We start from the raw sequence: 15,101 nt of genomic DNA on the forward strand, positions 1-15,101 counted from the left end.
ATTCCATGACTTTGTCCTGAAAATGATAAAATCCCCTGACTTTCCATGTCTGGAATAGACTTCCAAAAATTCCATTATATTTCAGAAATTCCATGACCCATGGGAACCCTGTTTAGATTCGTTTGTCATTCTATGTATCATCGTGCGAGTCTGTATGTCTAAGTGATGTGTAGCGCTATGTAATTTATGGCTCCTAAGTGCAAGACAAGTTCCCCTTGGGGCAACTTGAACTTCATTCATTCATTCATTCATGAGGGCAAGCAAGACTGAAGTATAGAGGGACTGAATGAAGACAATACAAGAAGCACACAAACAGAACTAAAGGCCACTTTTCCTCCCGAGTCGGCAAGCCTTGGCAGGAGAGCATCTCCTTCAGCCGGGAGGTCTAGAGTGGTGCTAAATGATATCAGAGTGTGTTAACATTCTGCACAGACAAGACAATGACTGCAATGCATAACTCTTCCTCTTCTTCCTCGCCCACAGCCTAACCCATCAAACCACTCAGCACATCTCTCTCCTTCTGTGTGTGTGTGTGTGTGTGTGTGTGTGTGTGTGTGTGTGTGGTGTGTGTGTGTGTGTGTCACCAGAGACTTTCTAATGTGGAGACACAGCACTCAAAAAAAAAAACTCCATAGAAATGCATGGGGCTAGCTTGTCACGCCAATATGGCCATTGTCTACACCAAAGATTCTAGAACAGAGCTCTACAAACTTGGTCTTGGTTCTTGGTCTACACATATCCCACCCCTTCCTCGGCAAAACGTCGACATGTGAATGCATTGAGCCAATCGCGTGGTGTGATGTGAATACATTGAGCCAATCATATGGTGTGTTGTGAAGACATCGTGCCAATCATGTGTTGTGATCTCGCCGCTGGAGCAAGATTGGTGTCGTGAAGTCTTGCGCATGCGCATTTCTGCCGAAATGGATGCCCGACAAGTGCCCAAAAAGCGTTGTCATATGGCCGCCGAGTTGAGGGACTTGCCTAAAAGGACTTTGGTGTCACTCAATCGATGCTGCACTGATGACGTCACCTGTCTGGACGGGTCAACACACAGCATGCATGCACGCTTGGCCAGGACAGGGCAGACCGGACCGGTTCACCATCCAGAGTAGAGTGTAACAGGAAACTATAACCTCACTCTCTCTCAGGTTACACGGCCGCGAGACAGACACGGCATCCTCAAAGCAAAAGCCGACGCTTCCGCAGGAAACTGGGAAGCGTTCGGAGGCCCATTTCAGCTCATCGGACAGGAGAGCGGCCAGACTTGCAGGGAAGCTAACGTGACATCTGCTAGTGCAATCAAATAAAGGAGCTAGCTCACGAAATGAGTTTAGCATACATGTTCAGAGGAAGGGAAAGAGAGAGAGAGTGAGCAAGAGAAATGGGGTTTTATTTCTTGTTGATAAAGCTACTGAACCCAATATAAAAGTGCCTTTTTCCTTCATTACGTTCAAACTCGTACAATATATTAGTCTCTATATAAACAGGATGCATAACTTGCACATACACAGAAAAGGTTGAGCTTGCGCGCGCGTGAGACGCACGCACGAGATACACTATACCACATTCCCACCCCCTCTGAATTCACTGCTGTCCAACTGTAAAATGTATACCCACAGGGCTTTCCCAACGCAAGAACAGCTCCAGGGCTCCACGCCAAACCTCCAACATGAGACTGCCATCAGATGACACACACACACTCTACCAGAGACCAACAGTGGGGAGGCTGTTCTGAAGGGGAGGAGACGGCGGTGAGCCTTGTGTGTCCCGGGTGAGAGACAGGGTAGTGCTGTGGGTTAGAAAACTAAACTTCCCACTGAGAGACCGGTTCATATAGCATGCAGAGAGAGAGAGAGAGAGAGAGAGAGAGAGAGAGATGCAGCTGTCCAAATCTCCAGCCTGGTTGTTGGTGAGGTACTGTTGGCCTACAGGTGTTGCCTTGAGGCAGTGTTCCAGATTATGTTCTGATAATGGATGATGCTTGCAGTTCATTTCAGCCAAACATGAACACACACTCCGTTCTGTGATTGGTTGGTTCCTTCGTTGAGGTCCAAGGAATCCAGGCTGCCTAGCAGCGTGAATAAAATTGCTCGCGTAAGACATGGGAAAACCCAGGCTATATTTAGGGCAGGGGTGGCCAAACGTTTTGGCTCAAGGGCCACATTGGGTTTTGAATATTGGTCGGCGAGCCGCATACATCACAGGGAAAAAAATAAAATAGAGAACAGCCTATGATAACCTAATTAAATGCTCGGTGGGCCGGATACAGGCCGTAGTTTGCCCACCTCTGATTTAGGCACTGTGTTATTTATCTGTCTGTGATATGGGAATGATCAACACACACACACACACACACACACACACACACACACACACACCTTTCCTTTGGCCTGTGCTGCCTGGACGCGACTGCGTAAGGGCTTTGGAGAGGTCCCAGTCACCACCTCTGGAGACCTGCAGATGTAGGTGGCAAAGGAACAGCACAATAAAAACTAAAAACATGTAGACATGCAGAAAGGTCTCAGAAGGTCATTCAAGAATTTAAACACAGGAGTAGACGTAACAGTACCAGTGCCCTCTATACTGGCCATTCAAGATGTCTGCCTGTATTCAATGGGAAATGGGAAAGTCCACTCATACCACAGAGAAGCTAACCAAGATGCTCACTCCCCTACAAAACAAAGACCCTCACTCCCCTAGAAAACCAAGACCCTCACTCCCCTACAAATTGTACCTATGGTAGGTATACGTTTGTTTGGACTTGCTGTTACAGTGTCCTTCGCTTCATATGATTTCATTGAGCTAATTTGTGATTTTATATGATTTTTTATTATTGTTCGTTGGCACTGTTACTCACTTGTAAAGACTGAGAAGGGAAGTTCCCTCTGCTCCACTGAGCACTGATTGGTCATCAGTGAGCAGTTCTGCCTTGTTCCTGCAGGTCGGCGCCAGAGCCTCCTCATCCAGCAGATTCATGAGCACCTTGACCGTGTCCCGGCCGATGTAAGCTGTCGCATGGTTGATGGCGTACGCTCTAGGCTGGAAGGGAATAGAGAGAACAAGAAACAGAAAACATGTTACAGGGTCCTATGAATGCAATTAGTGCAAAAATGTTTCAGATAGATAGCCGTGTTAAAACTAAATGCTCCAGACTGAGCTATCGGAACTCCCCCTATTACCGTCGGTCCCGTATTTCCACCGTCTTGCGTGTATGTGTCACTTAATATCCATTTCTATACAAACCAAGACGGCGGATTCCTAAAGAAACGCAAGCACCCACACCATAGGTGTATCTAAATTAGCTATGTACCAAAAAAAATGACATTTTACCGCGGACTCAAGAGCTGTAAACAGTGTTGTAAGGTTATGCGGTACACATCCGCTTGGAGCTCCAGTGGAATTTTAATTTCATGACGAGAATTCTCGGTCTAACCGTTCATGTGCCATTGAAACGGCGTAAATAGGCAACCCATCAGGCCAGCACTATAACTCTGAGCGTGGTAAACAAAATCGGATATTTCAGGCAGTAAATGCTCCTGTTAAGAACCAAACCAGATTTTGTTCAAATCTACACACCTATGGCTACTGAAAAATGTAAGGTTAATTTAGCAAATGTTATTTTGAAGTGTTAAAAAACATTGTTGTTTTAGAATTTCCAAACAAAAGTGGTCATAATTGGGGGTGTTACTAAGACAGGATTTAGGCCTGTTTTCTGTTTTATCTGCATGCACTTGCTGCACAGTGCTTACTGCACACAGACTCTGGTGCATCTTTATCTGTGCTGTATCAGTACACTAATTTTAATTCTTTTTAACACTGTTTAATTAATTTGACATTATTGTTTATTATTGATATTCTCCTTAATATAGTCTTACCATGTCATTGTTTTTTATATTATTGATTGAATGTACACTATTGTTTATTATTGTCTATTCCCCTCATTTTCATTGCTTATTTTATTAGGCTATTTATTGAATTGACGTCATTTATTATTGCCATTCTCCTTATTATAGTTTGACCAACATTCTAATCTGTTCCCTGTTATTTGTTAAATATTATGTTGATTTTTTGTATTTGTGTGTCGCTTTGGACAAAGGCGTCTGCAAAGTCCCATAACCATACCACAGACATAAACAAGTGTTAACTGTAGTGCAAAGTACCCTGGCAGGGCTGATGCCCATTGTGAGAGCCGACTGCTGGTGAGCGCTATGGATCTGACCGATGCGTTCCTTGAGCACGTTCGCCGCATCATCCACCGCCGTATAGACGGGGTCTCCACTGCTGCAACCCTTCAGGAGAGCCGTACGCATGCGGGCCACAAGCTTAGCTCCGGCCACACTGTAACACACATGCGCGCACAAACACACACACACGCGCATGAGCACACATAGATATGGCCCATAGACAAAGGTATATGTGCACACATAGTATAAAGCAACTAAAACTAATGACTTCCCCAGTAATTAGTCCATGCTGATTCAAATGACTGTTTGTGCCATACTTTATCAATTGCAGAATAGGAACAGTGCGTTCTTGCACAATACTTCACACACCCACACACAAACACATTGTTGTTCGTGTGGTTTTCTTTTGCATTGCCAGATGTTGCAAGGCTCAGGAAGCATCTTGAATGTTTTCAGGTTATAGCGCTACAATCACGTTCGATCAAGGAAATACCCTCTTGTTTGGCACTCAAAAAAAAAAAAAAAAAATCAAGATTTAGGCAATCACATCAGGGGAAAAGCTGAAATGACCTTGTGCTTTTGAGCATCGTGTACCACTTTGATGTAGGCCAGATAAACTGGTCTCAACATTTGAATGCCATCATGATCATTCAAGCAGACGTCATTAGGACCTTCTTTTTTCTTTTTAAAGAGGTAGGTCTACACCAGGTCTACTTTTTTCCTAAAGCGAGGTCGAAAAACAGATTTCGAGACAAATGGTTCAGGTCTGGTAAAATGGCAAAGGGCACTGTATCTTGAATGCATTATACGCAAGCAAATGAGGATAAAAGCCACATCAATAAGGCAGAACAGAACACAGATTTGTAAGATCCATCTGTTTCTAATATCCATGGACGAATATGCCGTAGTGTTTACTTGTGTGCAGCAATATCCAATAACGGTGGTAATCATCATTGTGATGATGGGAAATGGAAATGGCCAATTAGCACTTCATTTGGCTGTTGGAGTGAGTGCAATGGCAGTGAGCCAAGCTTATTGTCTTATTGATTATAGACCTCTGAAGTTTTCCTACAAAAAGGACCCAAAGCAGCTGCCATCTTTACCCAAATAATATGATGCCCGGATCTCCATATATGGGTAAACATGGCACCCGGAACTCCATACATGGGTAAAGACGGCCGCTTTTGGGTCCTGTTTGTAGGTGAACTTAAGAGGTCTATGGCAGTCTGACCTGACACTCAATGGTGATGCACTCGGTCACAATTGAATGATTGTCAATTGAAAATGGTGATGCATGTGATGAAATGGTAATTCAGCACAGGTTTGTGGGTACCTGGGTTCCGGGGACTCTCCCAGCAGCTCCTCCAGCTGGTCAGTGAAGTGGACAAACTCACACAGGCCCTTCAGGTGCCTCCTAAGTGGGTCAGACTCAGCAGGGGCATAACCTTTACCGCCCAGCTGAATTGCCCGCACAAAGGAGGTCACGGCCTGTGACACAGACACAGACACACACAGAGTTAACACACAGACTCCTAGAGAATGAGTCATAACCGGTAGGAATGGTAAATAGATATGAAAGGGTGAATTACTGACAAAATCCCTGCATTACCAGGAATAGGGAGGTTTGACTGTTCCGAGCCGCGTGCTTGATGTCTGTGAAGGCTGTGCGTCCAAGAGCACGGCAGGGACTGTCCAACACGTTGGCCAGAGACAGGTCATTCTTGGAATTGACCAGAAGGCCCAGGTAGGAACAGAACACTCTCCTCGCCACCCTCCGCATCTGGAACCATCAGACAATAGAAACATTCCAAATAAACAAACGCTTCTAAGGATTGCCCCAGCAACGCGGGGCGTCACAGAGAGCGAGAGAGTGAGCTCAGCCTCACAGCAGCTCTCTTGAACTTCGTTGCCCCCGGTAACGGTAGCAATTCGGCTTAGCGAATCGTAAATCACAGGAAGGACTTTGCAGCCATACCCGGGTCCAGAGAGCTAAAGCTACATTGTACTGTGCTTTGAAACATCCGCTCGGTAATCGAATTCACATTACCCTCTTAAATCTGTGTGATACGATTTAATGCTCCTGTTAATAAGAGACGGGAGTGATCCCAGACGTGGGGGGGGGGAGAGCGAGAGAGAGAGAGAGAAGGAGTTATAGAGTGGGAATAGAAGAGAGACTGGAGCAAGAGGTAGAGAATAAGCGAGGGAATTAAAAAAAGAGGACAAAAAGAGAGAAGGTGGGAGAGGGGAAAAAAAGAAAGTGAAAGAGATAGAGTAACCAGAGAGAGAGAGAGAGAGAGAGAGAGAGAGAGAGAGAGAGAGAGAGAGAGAGAGAGAGAGAGAGAGAGAGAGAGAGAGAGAGAGAGAGAGAGAGAGAGAGAGAGAGAGAGAGAGAGAGAGAGAGAGAGAGAGAATGGCTCTCTTTGCCAGATTTGAGGGGTTGCAACTCGGGTTGCTCAACAACACCCTCGGCCAACACCGCCGTCTCACGGCCGAACAAACCACCTTCTGTTCGGCCGTGAATATCTGGAGAGGAGAGGACGGAGAGGTCTCCAGAGCTGCTGTTACCCAATCCGGACCTCTAACTCATACCTGGCCCAAGCAACACACACCCCAACCCACCTTGGCCCCTTCTCCTGGGGAGATGGCTGACTAGCTGGAGCTACTGACTAGAGGTGTGTGTGTGTGTGTTGTTCCCACAGCTGTAAATGGTAAATGTGTGAATTATTTTCCCTTAACATTTGTTCCTTCACTGTTTAGCTTGTTTACTTCAGGGGAGGAGGTGGACACTGGTTGGAGACCACACACGCCCTCCATCATATGTAAAACTCAATTCAATCTAATTGAAGTCATGGTATGCAATATTCTATATCTAAAATTGAGATTGTTACATTTCAGAATTTCTCGCAAAAAAACTCTGACTCTCTTGGCTACTGTTCGATCTGTACAGGTAACGCATGATATGATGAACAGCTTAAGAGAAAGAAATACATCTTGGAGAAAGCTTTAGTGTCTGCTGAAATGCTACTCTTTGAGCAGTTTGCAATAGCTTGTTTAATTGTTCAAAACAAACAAAACAAAAACCTGGTGTGATGCCTACAAACGTAAATGTATGTGACCTTGTATGGTGACCTGATTGGAGACCCTACCACTGCTGTATACCAGCTGATGCCTGTACCTTTGGAGTGGGCGGCCTGGGCTGGCTGGAAGGAGTGGAGGGGGGCAATGGGACTGACCCTACCACTGCTCCAACCCAACCCCTTTATTTAAGACTTAGATGTGCTCTAAGCGGTATCGGGTAACGTCACTTCTGTTGACGTTCAAAACGCGCATTTCGTCCGTGACAGGCTGGAACAGTTTGTTATGTCCAGCCTGGACCAAGTTGTTTTTGTTGCCGTTTTTGGAGCCTGGGCTGTCCACAGAGACCGCATTTTTTTTTTTTCAATGTATTCAGGGCACAGGCAGCTAGGCGGATGATATTTAAGACTTAACTGAATAGAACATCTGGTTTAATACTTTTTAACAGCCTACAATTGAGATTATTAAACTCTACCAGCTAGTGGCTGTCGTTAGAGCTGTACCCGTGCAGTGCAGGGCCTGGGCTGGCTGGCTTGAGGAGGGGGTTAAACCAGAGACTGCCGAGTGGAGGGACTTGCCTAAAAGGACTTTGGTTAAACTCTAGCGGGTAGTGGCTGGCGTTAGAGCCGTACCTGTGCAGTGCAGGGCCTGGGCTGGCTAGAGGAGGGGGTGGACGGGCATGGGGGGATGGAGCTCCTCTCCTCTGAGCAGTCTGGAGAACCCAGGAGGAACTGCAGCAGCTGGGTCTGGAGGGAGAGGGAGAGAAAGGTCGAGGGAGTCAGGAGATAGACGTTTAGGAAATGGAGTAGTAAAAAATGACTCCAACACACACACACACACACACACACACAAACAAACACACACTGTAGTACTACTGGGTAAACATAGGCCCACCGTGAGGAATTTGTAGAAACTTGTGATGGGTGCCAGGAATCCACACACGCACACAAAATCAAGAAGACACACACAGAGAGTTGTTCACACATCTAATCTAAACAGAATCTAATCTAAACATGAGGCAGACATTAAGCAGTTCTACAATGTTGGTAAGCTTCAGGATGCCCCCCACCTCCACACACAAACAGATCAACACAAATACACACACACACTGGGGGTGAGTGGCTGCACAGGGTCAATATTCTGTGTGCGGAGTAGCATCTATCAAGTCTGTTCCATGACTTGCATTCCATGGTACAATGTACCGACCAATGATTTTTAGAGCAGCTGCATAGCGTTCAAGAATCTTTTACTTTTTTGGAACGGGAGATGAATAAATGGGAATTGAAGTTGGGTTACTCAAGCAAGCAGTAAAGCTAATAACCAGTACACCAATTCTGCATACAAATATCTGTATTAATGTATTTGGGCAAGTCATTGCTCAACTGCTACAACAAAATTCCCTGGTATTCCATGATGTTGCCCCCAAAATGATAAGAAAGAAAGTCCAGAAATTCCATGACCCGTGGGAACCCTACACGCACACAGTCAAGGACACACACTCACTGGGGTGAATAGCTCCTCAGGGTCAGTATCCAGCCTGAGCTGTTTATACATGAAGTAGACATCGATCAGGTCCACAGTGTTGGTGCGCTTCATGAAGCACTCATACTCTCGCCGCACAAGCTCGTAGTTTTCCGGGCGCGGTGACCCGCCGTCGGGTAGCTGGAGACGGTCCAGCAGCAAGCTCTTCCAGCACAGGAGGACGTCGCTCAGGGCAACGCCAAATTCTCCACTCTCCTGTCAAGCAGAAGGAGAGGGAGAGAGAGAGAAAGAGACCCATAAGGACAAATTAGAAGGTACAGGGCTAAATGTACTAAACCATATTTATGTATAAAGCAATGGCCTCATAAGTGCATTGTATTAATGCTTCTTGGAGGGCAGTTAGCGGATAAATGTGTTCAAATAGATGTAAGGTATGCATGGCCGCTGCAAGAAATGTTGGGCCCTTATCTCTGTACAGGGCCCTTGGAATTAGCCTGGGTGTTCCCATGCTGCCTTGCGCACGATTTGATTCACGCTGCTACGGCAGCCAAGCTACGTTTCAATTCAGGTGCACAGAGGAGATTGGTAAAGACGGGAGAAAATGGCTACCTGTTTGTTCACTTCAGCCATAGTGAGTTGTAGGGACATAAGCATCTCGTCTGAACCTCGAATGGTCGTCCTCTCCGATTCCAGAATTCGGTGGCATTCTCTCCTGAAGATTCTAAGCATAGTCTTCAAGTTCTCCTCGAGACTCGCCATTGTATCTACATTGTTGCATAAATAAAGTAAATGCTGATTATACATTCATTCACGTTCATGTTCTAACTTATAACACTAATGCGTTGAAAACTGCAAGTTCAGTTGAAAGATATTGGTTGTCTAACATTTTGACTATGCTAACTTATGTGCTACCGTTATTGTTCCTGAGTTTTTACAACGCTAACTATGCCTCCTTACATAGAAACAACGACCTCTGGGAAGACAAATTACCTCGAAAGTCTGATTACAATTCTTCAAGAAATGTGAAATGCAGCCTTTACCAAGACCAACCAACCCTAGTCAATCAGCGTGCCGTGTCACAAGGGGCAAACTTGTTTTGAAAATTTAAAACTCCAGAAAGCCGCTCCGTGTCCAATTATGTGGTGTCTTGCACATGACGCTCAATCGCGTCAGTAGCCACACCTCCTTACATCTGCTTTGAAATGCGTTGAAACAAATACAAATAAAAATCGTTCATGAATTAGAAGCGGTTCAGTGTTTAACTCAAAAGTTCATAGATGTACAAAATACATTCATTTCTATTGCCTTGTTCATTGATATGATTTCATCTTAGTTCTTTCTTGGCGTGATCATGCCCTCATCGTTGATGTTTTCGTCCTGCATTTGAGATTCTGAAGAGAAAAATGAGATTTAGTGTATGGTTATATATATATATATATATGTATATATATATATATATATTGTGGATTCGTAAAGAATATTTCACTATTTACACACGTTTACTGTGGGCTACCAGAGAATGTTAACCCAAACCGGATCTGACGTTGTCGTCTGTCCGAAATTTGAAGTACCGGTACATGCACTGCCTGGAAAGCATGCTTTAGGTATGGTGCCCTGTCAATATGGTTCAATATGTCACTGTTAAGACCACCAGACTTGGTGTTATTAAGTATGAAGCAGAGGTTACGGACCTTCATTTAATGTGCATAGCTGTTTATGCTAGAAGATGCTTTTGCGTGCTTTATTTTAGCCAGTTAGCTCGCTAGCATTTGTTAAGCAAATGATAACATTGTTGAGTCTGAAGCCACAGTTGAATTTACATCTCCTAGCAGCAGGTGGATAACACAACTAGCGGCTTAACTCAATATAAGGACATTTCATGTCCTGTTGGTCTTTGGCTAATCATTTCAAGAACTAATTTGAACTACAAGTGCCGCACAACTAAAGAGTAGGTAACGTTAGCCAGATAGCTTTGCTACCTGGACATCGCTAACATTTGTCAAGTGTTTGTTAGTTGCAGTTTGGTCGTGTTCACTTAGTTAATGAGTTAGATATATTGACACATCTGATACTACCAACGTAGAGGCATTATATACCTCTGGTGTATCAGAGGGTGCAACTCTTTCTCCAAAGTGGACGTTTCCGCTGTCAACGTTATTCTCTGTCATACGGTGGCAGTAACATACTGTAGCCTACATGCCAAAGTCAAAAGCTGTCTGTCTTCCATATCGGAATGCATGAGATGAATGTTATTTGTGGATTTATATGGATAAGTGAGGCTAATCAGTGGTAGCCCCGTACGTGAATATTGCAAAAGAGCATTAAGTCTATTTCTTTTGACACATACTGAAAGTTTTTTGTACTTTAACATGTGCCTGACCCACAATGTTTTTCCAAGTGGAACCTGAGCCTATTCCTCTTATTGCCCATTGCATATGTGTCATGTTTCTACCCCTCATAGCCATAAGCTCTATAGATAAATCAACATATCCTTGCTTTTTAATCTAATTTAACACAGACGTGGGAAATGTTGTCATTCTCGCTTCTTTTGTTACAGGTTCTGATGTCTTTTTATTGAACTGTTGAGAACGCACAACACCAGCAGTTTCGAGTTGGTCCTCTCATGGTGGAAAAGCTTACTAACTTTATACTGCTACCAGTGGAGGCCTAGCCTATAACCAACTCTTTCACATCCACCAGTAAAACCAGATCACCATCTTCCACTGCTCCCACTAGAGCTACTGGTGCATTTGGATCTGTACTGTGGACCAGTGAGTGTTTGGCGGGTAAATTCTTTGGACTGAATCGGAGATGGGAGGAGGCTTGGAGGGGGGCAACCGCGGCCCGAGCTACACAGTGACTTGCGAGGACTACGTGCACGTGGTGGAGTTCAGTCCCTTTGAGTCGGGATCGGCTGGCTCGCTGCTTGCCTACGGGGGAAACTTGTTTGTGGTAGTGGCAGTGTGTCGCTTCCAGGTGAGAACACGCTCTCTCCTGAGAGAAGGTGTGTGTGTGTGTAGCTTAGGTTGACTATAAGGTGATGAAGGAGCTTGTGCAACTCCTGTGAGGTTGTAGTTAAAAGTATACATAATATACAGAAGTGTGTGCTGTGCGTGTATGTGTTCATACAAATTTACCCAACCACTCTCTTGTGACGATAGCTTGGGAAAAAGTAAAGTACATAAAATAGAATAATTTCAAGATACAGTAAGAGTGCATTTGATTAAAAGAACACAAACTCAACTGTATGAACGTCCCGTCGTCATGTTCAGTCTTACAGTCTCATTGTTGATGCTGAGGACCCTGAAAACTCATTGTCTGTCTGCTTGCCTCAGGAGGAGGACTTGGAGGTGGAGGGCCTGGAGTTTGACACCCTGCGCGTGTTCCATCACGGGGTACGCATCGACACTCTGGCCTGGAGCCCTGAGTCACGTCTGGACAAATTGCCCCAGGTCATCAGGTGAGTTATATCTGGACAGGTGTGTGTGTGTGTGTGTGTGTGTGTGTGTGTGTGTGTGTGTGTTCACATCAATTTGCCCAACCACTCTCTTGTGGGAGTAGTTTGTTCCTCCCCAAAGAGTGGGCATGTTAAAAAGAAAGGTCAACATAAGAGATGAGCTCTGAAGAGACTCCTCATGATTGCTGAATATGGCAAGGCTAGATATGACCGATTGTTTAGGGAGTGCAGATGGCATTAGTGTTTATTTCACACACATGCTGCTGTTCCTTACACTTCCTGTTTGGAGTAAACAACAGCAGCAGAAATCAAAGCAGGAGCATCTTTCTCCTCTTCTCCCTTCTAATCTACTCATTTGGCTGACAATCTTAACTGAACTGACTGAACTTAACTTTTAGCTAAGCTTCCAAAGCGACTTACGTACGGCAGTTCTTAAAAGGGCCAGTTTCCCCAGAGCTGGTCATGGTTAAAGGAGAATTCCGGTGTGATATTGACCTAAAGGGTATTGAAACATGATACCAAGTGTGAACGTATGTCTCATAGCCCATCTCGGCTTGTCCCCTGCACTCCAAAATCTGGCGCTAGTTAGCCGATGCTACCAACAGCTTTTTCAGTAGTGGTGCTTCGGCATCGGGCTAGCCATGCAAATAAATCACTGTTTTACACCCATTTACGAGGCTTAATGTATCAAAACACTTCATTGGTAGACTTCCGAGGGCCCTGACATTTAAAACGAGACATTGAGAACTTTGAAAAAGCACTGGTAGTTTACTTACAAGACGATTTATACAGACAGTATCTTCACAAAGTTTAGCGTTTGCAGCCATCTTGAATTTAGTCACGATAAGTCGAGCAACGAGTAAGAATGAACAGCTATGATAAGGGATCAGATTCCAAAAATAATTCAGTGGAAATGCATGGATTCCAGTTGCTGCTACTGGAAGAAACTGGAATCCATGCATTTCCACTGAATTATTTTTCTTATTCTTATTATTTTCTGAATTAATTATTCTTTCTTTGTGACGCACTTTGGTCTTAAATGTGCTATATAAATTAAACTTATTTACTTACTTGCGTACTTGCTCAAGGGCATTCCTTCAACTTGTTTGGCTACCGTTTGCTAGCCCCGGTTCCTTAGCCACTATGCTATCACCGCTCCCCTGGTGACGGCAATGCCTCTTTGCTGGGAACTGGAGTCAGGCCCTGGGTGTGTGTGGGTGTGCGCGCGTGCGTTTCTGTCCCCTCCTCTCCATCGTTGTCGTTGCAATCATCCTCCTCCTCCACCTCCTCTCCTCCCCCTTTAGGACTTGCTGTTTCCCTCATTGCTGTGCTGCCTGTAATTAGAGGAGTCAAGGGTTCATTCTGCTTTACACGTCTGTCTCACCACTCGTCCCAAAACCTCTGCACACACACACAGCAGTCTCGCATCTCAAGTGGTGCTCTACTGTAAACAAAGGTTACTGTCACTGTGAAATGTATTGCACATTATGGAAAGGAATAGAGGAGTCTACCTTGTGCTTTATTTGTGTGATAAACAGTTAATCTTCGTCGGGGCAAAAAACAGCAACAGCAACCCCTGATGCTCTGCTTGAACTGGGTCAGGGTATGACGTTAACATCGAGGTGGCGAGATTTGCGACAACACAGACTGATAGTGGGAAAGCAAATGTTGTGTTTTTATTCTGGCAGCATGAAGCCCCGACCATTTTCACCTGTAATCTTGAATATTGCCTTGTGTCGTCCTAGCTTGATAGTGGGTTTGTGGCTAATCTGGCCTTTGGCCCTCGTTAATCATTACTTCTTTCTTTCTTTCTTTCTTTCTTTCTTTCTTTCTTTCTGTCTGTCTGTCTGTCTTTCTTTTTGTCCGGACGTTTCCGGCTACTGTCTCACCTTCACCTTCTCACCCCACACCTGCACACACTTTCATTTAATTTATTTATAAGGACAACGCACATTAATCATCATTTCTCTATGTGCCTGTGTTAGCCAGCTGGCTAATTTTCAACTGTAGTCCCCTTGGCAAGATGTAGTAATAATCGACTTGGCCAGTTAATGGTTATTAAAACGGTGGTTATTACGACTCACTGTCTCTCTACCATCCTACACTTCTGCACTCATTTATTCATTCATTCATACATTCCCTCTTGTAAGTTGCCCCATTCCTGTCATTTATCCACTCATTCACTTTTTCCTTTCTTTTCTCTTTTCCATCATTCCTTTATTCATTTGTTCCTTTCTTCCTTCCTTGCTTCCCTTTTTACCCTCATTCTCTCTGCGCTGTGTACTCGTGACCTCTGGAGGTCATTCCAGGTGTTTGTGGGTCAGTTGTGCCGTTGCCAGGGTTCCCTTCTGCCTCACTGGCCATTGCTGGCCTCCCACAGGGCCCGTTTCCCCTGGCGACGGCGATGCTTCCTGGCTGGGTAGCGGGGTCCGGACCTGGCTCTGTGTGTGTGTGTGTGTGTGTGTGTGTGCGTGTGTGTGTGTGTGTGCGCGTGTGTGTGTGCGTGTGTGTGTGTGTGTGTGTGTGTGTGTGTAGTTTTGGGGTGCAGGGTCGATGGGAGCCCCTGAGCGATGACGTGGGTGTGTGCGTGCGTGATGACGCTGGTGGGCCTCCGAGACGTTCCAGTGCTCCGCCTGTGCTTCCTCCTCGGGTTTCGCGCGGACTACTGCAGCGCGGGGCGACCAAACGACCCCCACACCTGCCAGAAAAAGCACCAATCTCTGGTTCCCGTGAGGTGGGGAGAGGGAGGCAGAGGGGAGAAGTTAAGGGAAGGTGGAGAGGGCTGGAGACATCGAGGGAGGGTGGGAGTGAGAGGTAAGGGAACAGGGGAAAAATTGAGTGAAAAGGGGCTTGGGGAAAGATGGAGGGATGGAAAAGAGGGGAAGTGGGGGTAGAGGGAG

The 15,101-nt window shown here is 45.4% G+C and overlaps 2 protein-coding genes across 3 annotated transcripts in view; one reads left to right on the forward strand and one right to left on the reverse strand.

The window, feature by feature from the left end:
- Positions 1-9,862, reverse strand: part of LOC125310872 (PARP1 binding protein) — a 17,164-nt gene extending 7,302 nt beyond the window's left edge. Inside the window, exons 1-9 of the mRNA XM_048268639.1 lie at positions 9,735-9,862; positions 9,354-9,508; positions 8,766-8,999; positions 7,895-8,008; positions 5,797-5,967; positions 5,521-5,675; positions 4,164-4,341; positions 2,861-3,042; positions 2,382-2,457 (exon numbers count right to left, since the gene is read on the reverse strand). Coding sequence (XP_048124596.1) covers positions 2,382-2,457; positions 2,861-3,042; positions 4,164-4,341; positions 5,521-5,675; positions 5,797-5,967; positions 7,895-8,008; positions 8,766-8,999; positions 9,354-9,503 — 1,260 coding nt within the window. The 5' untranslated portion in view covers positions 9,504-9,508; positions 9,735-9,862. The remainder of the gene's footprint in view (positions 1-2,381; positions 2,458-2,860; positions 3,043-4,163; positions 4,342-5,520; positions 5,676-5,796; positions 5,968-7,894; positions 8,009-8,765; positions 9,000-9,353; positions 9,509-9,734) is intronic.
- Positions 9,863-10,276: 414 nt separating this feature from the next.
- Positions 10,277-15,101, forward strand: part of nup37 (nucleoporin 37) — a 19,599-nt gene continuing 14,774 nt past the window's right edge. Inside the window, exons 1-3 of one of the 2 annotated variants that reach the window (XM_048268641.1) lie at positions 10,277-10,348; positions 11,302-11,720; positions 12,080-12,204. In XM_048268641.1, the coding sequence (XP_048124598.1) occupies positions 11,556-11,720; positions 12,080-12,204 (290 nt within the window). In that variant the 5' untranslated portion in view covers positions 10,277-10,348; positions 11,302-11,555. Of the gene's footprint in view, positions 10,349-10,604; positions 10,693-11,301; positions 11,721-12,079; positions 12,205-15,101 lie in introns of those variants that run through there. The other variant, XM_048268640.1, reaches the window with a different exon arrangement.

Source organism: Alosa alosa, chromosome 17 (assembly GCF_017589495.1).
Source record: "Alosa alosa isolate M-15738 ecotype Scorff River chromosome 17, AALO_Geno_1.1, whole genome shotgun sequence".
NCBI classification, from domain to species: domain Eukaryota; kingdom Metazoa; phylum Chordata; class Actinopteri; order Clupeiformes; family Clupeidae; genus Alosa; species Alosa alosa.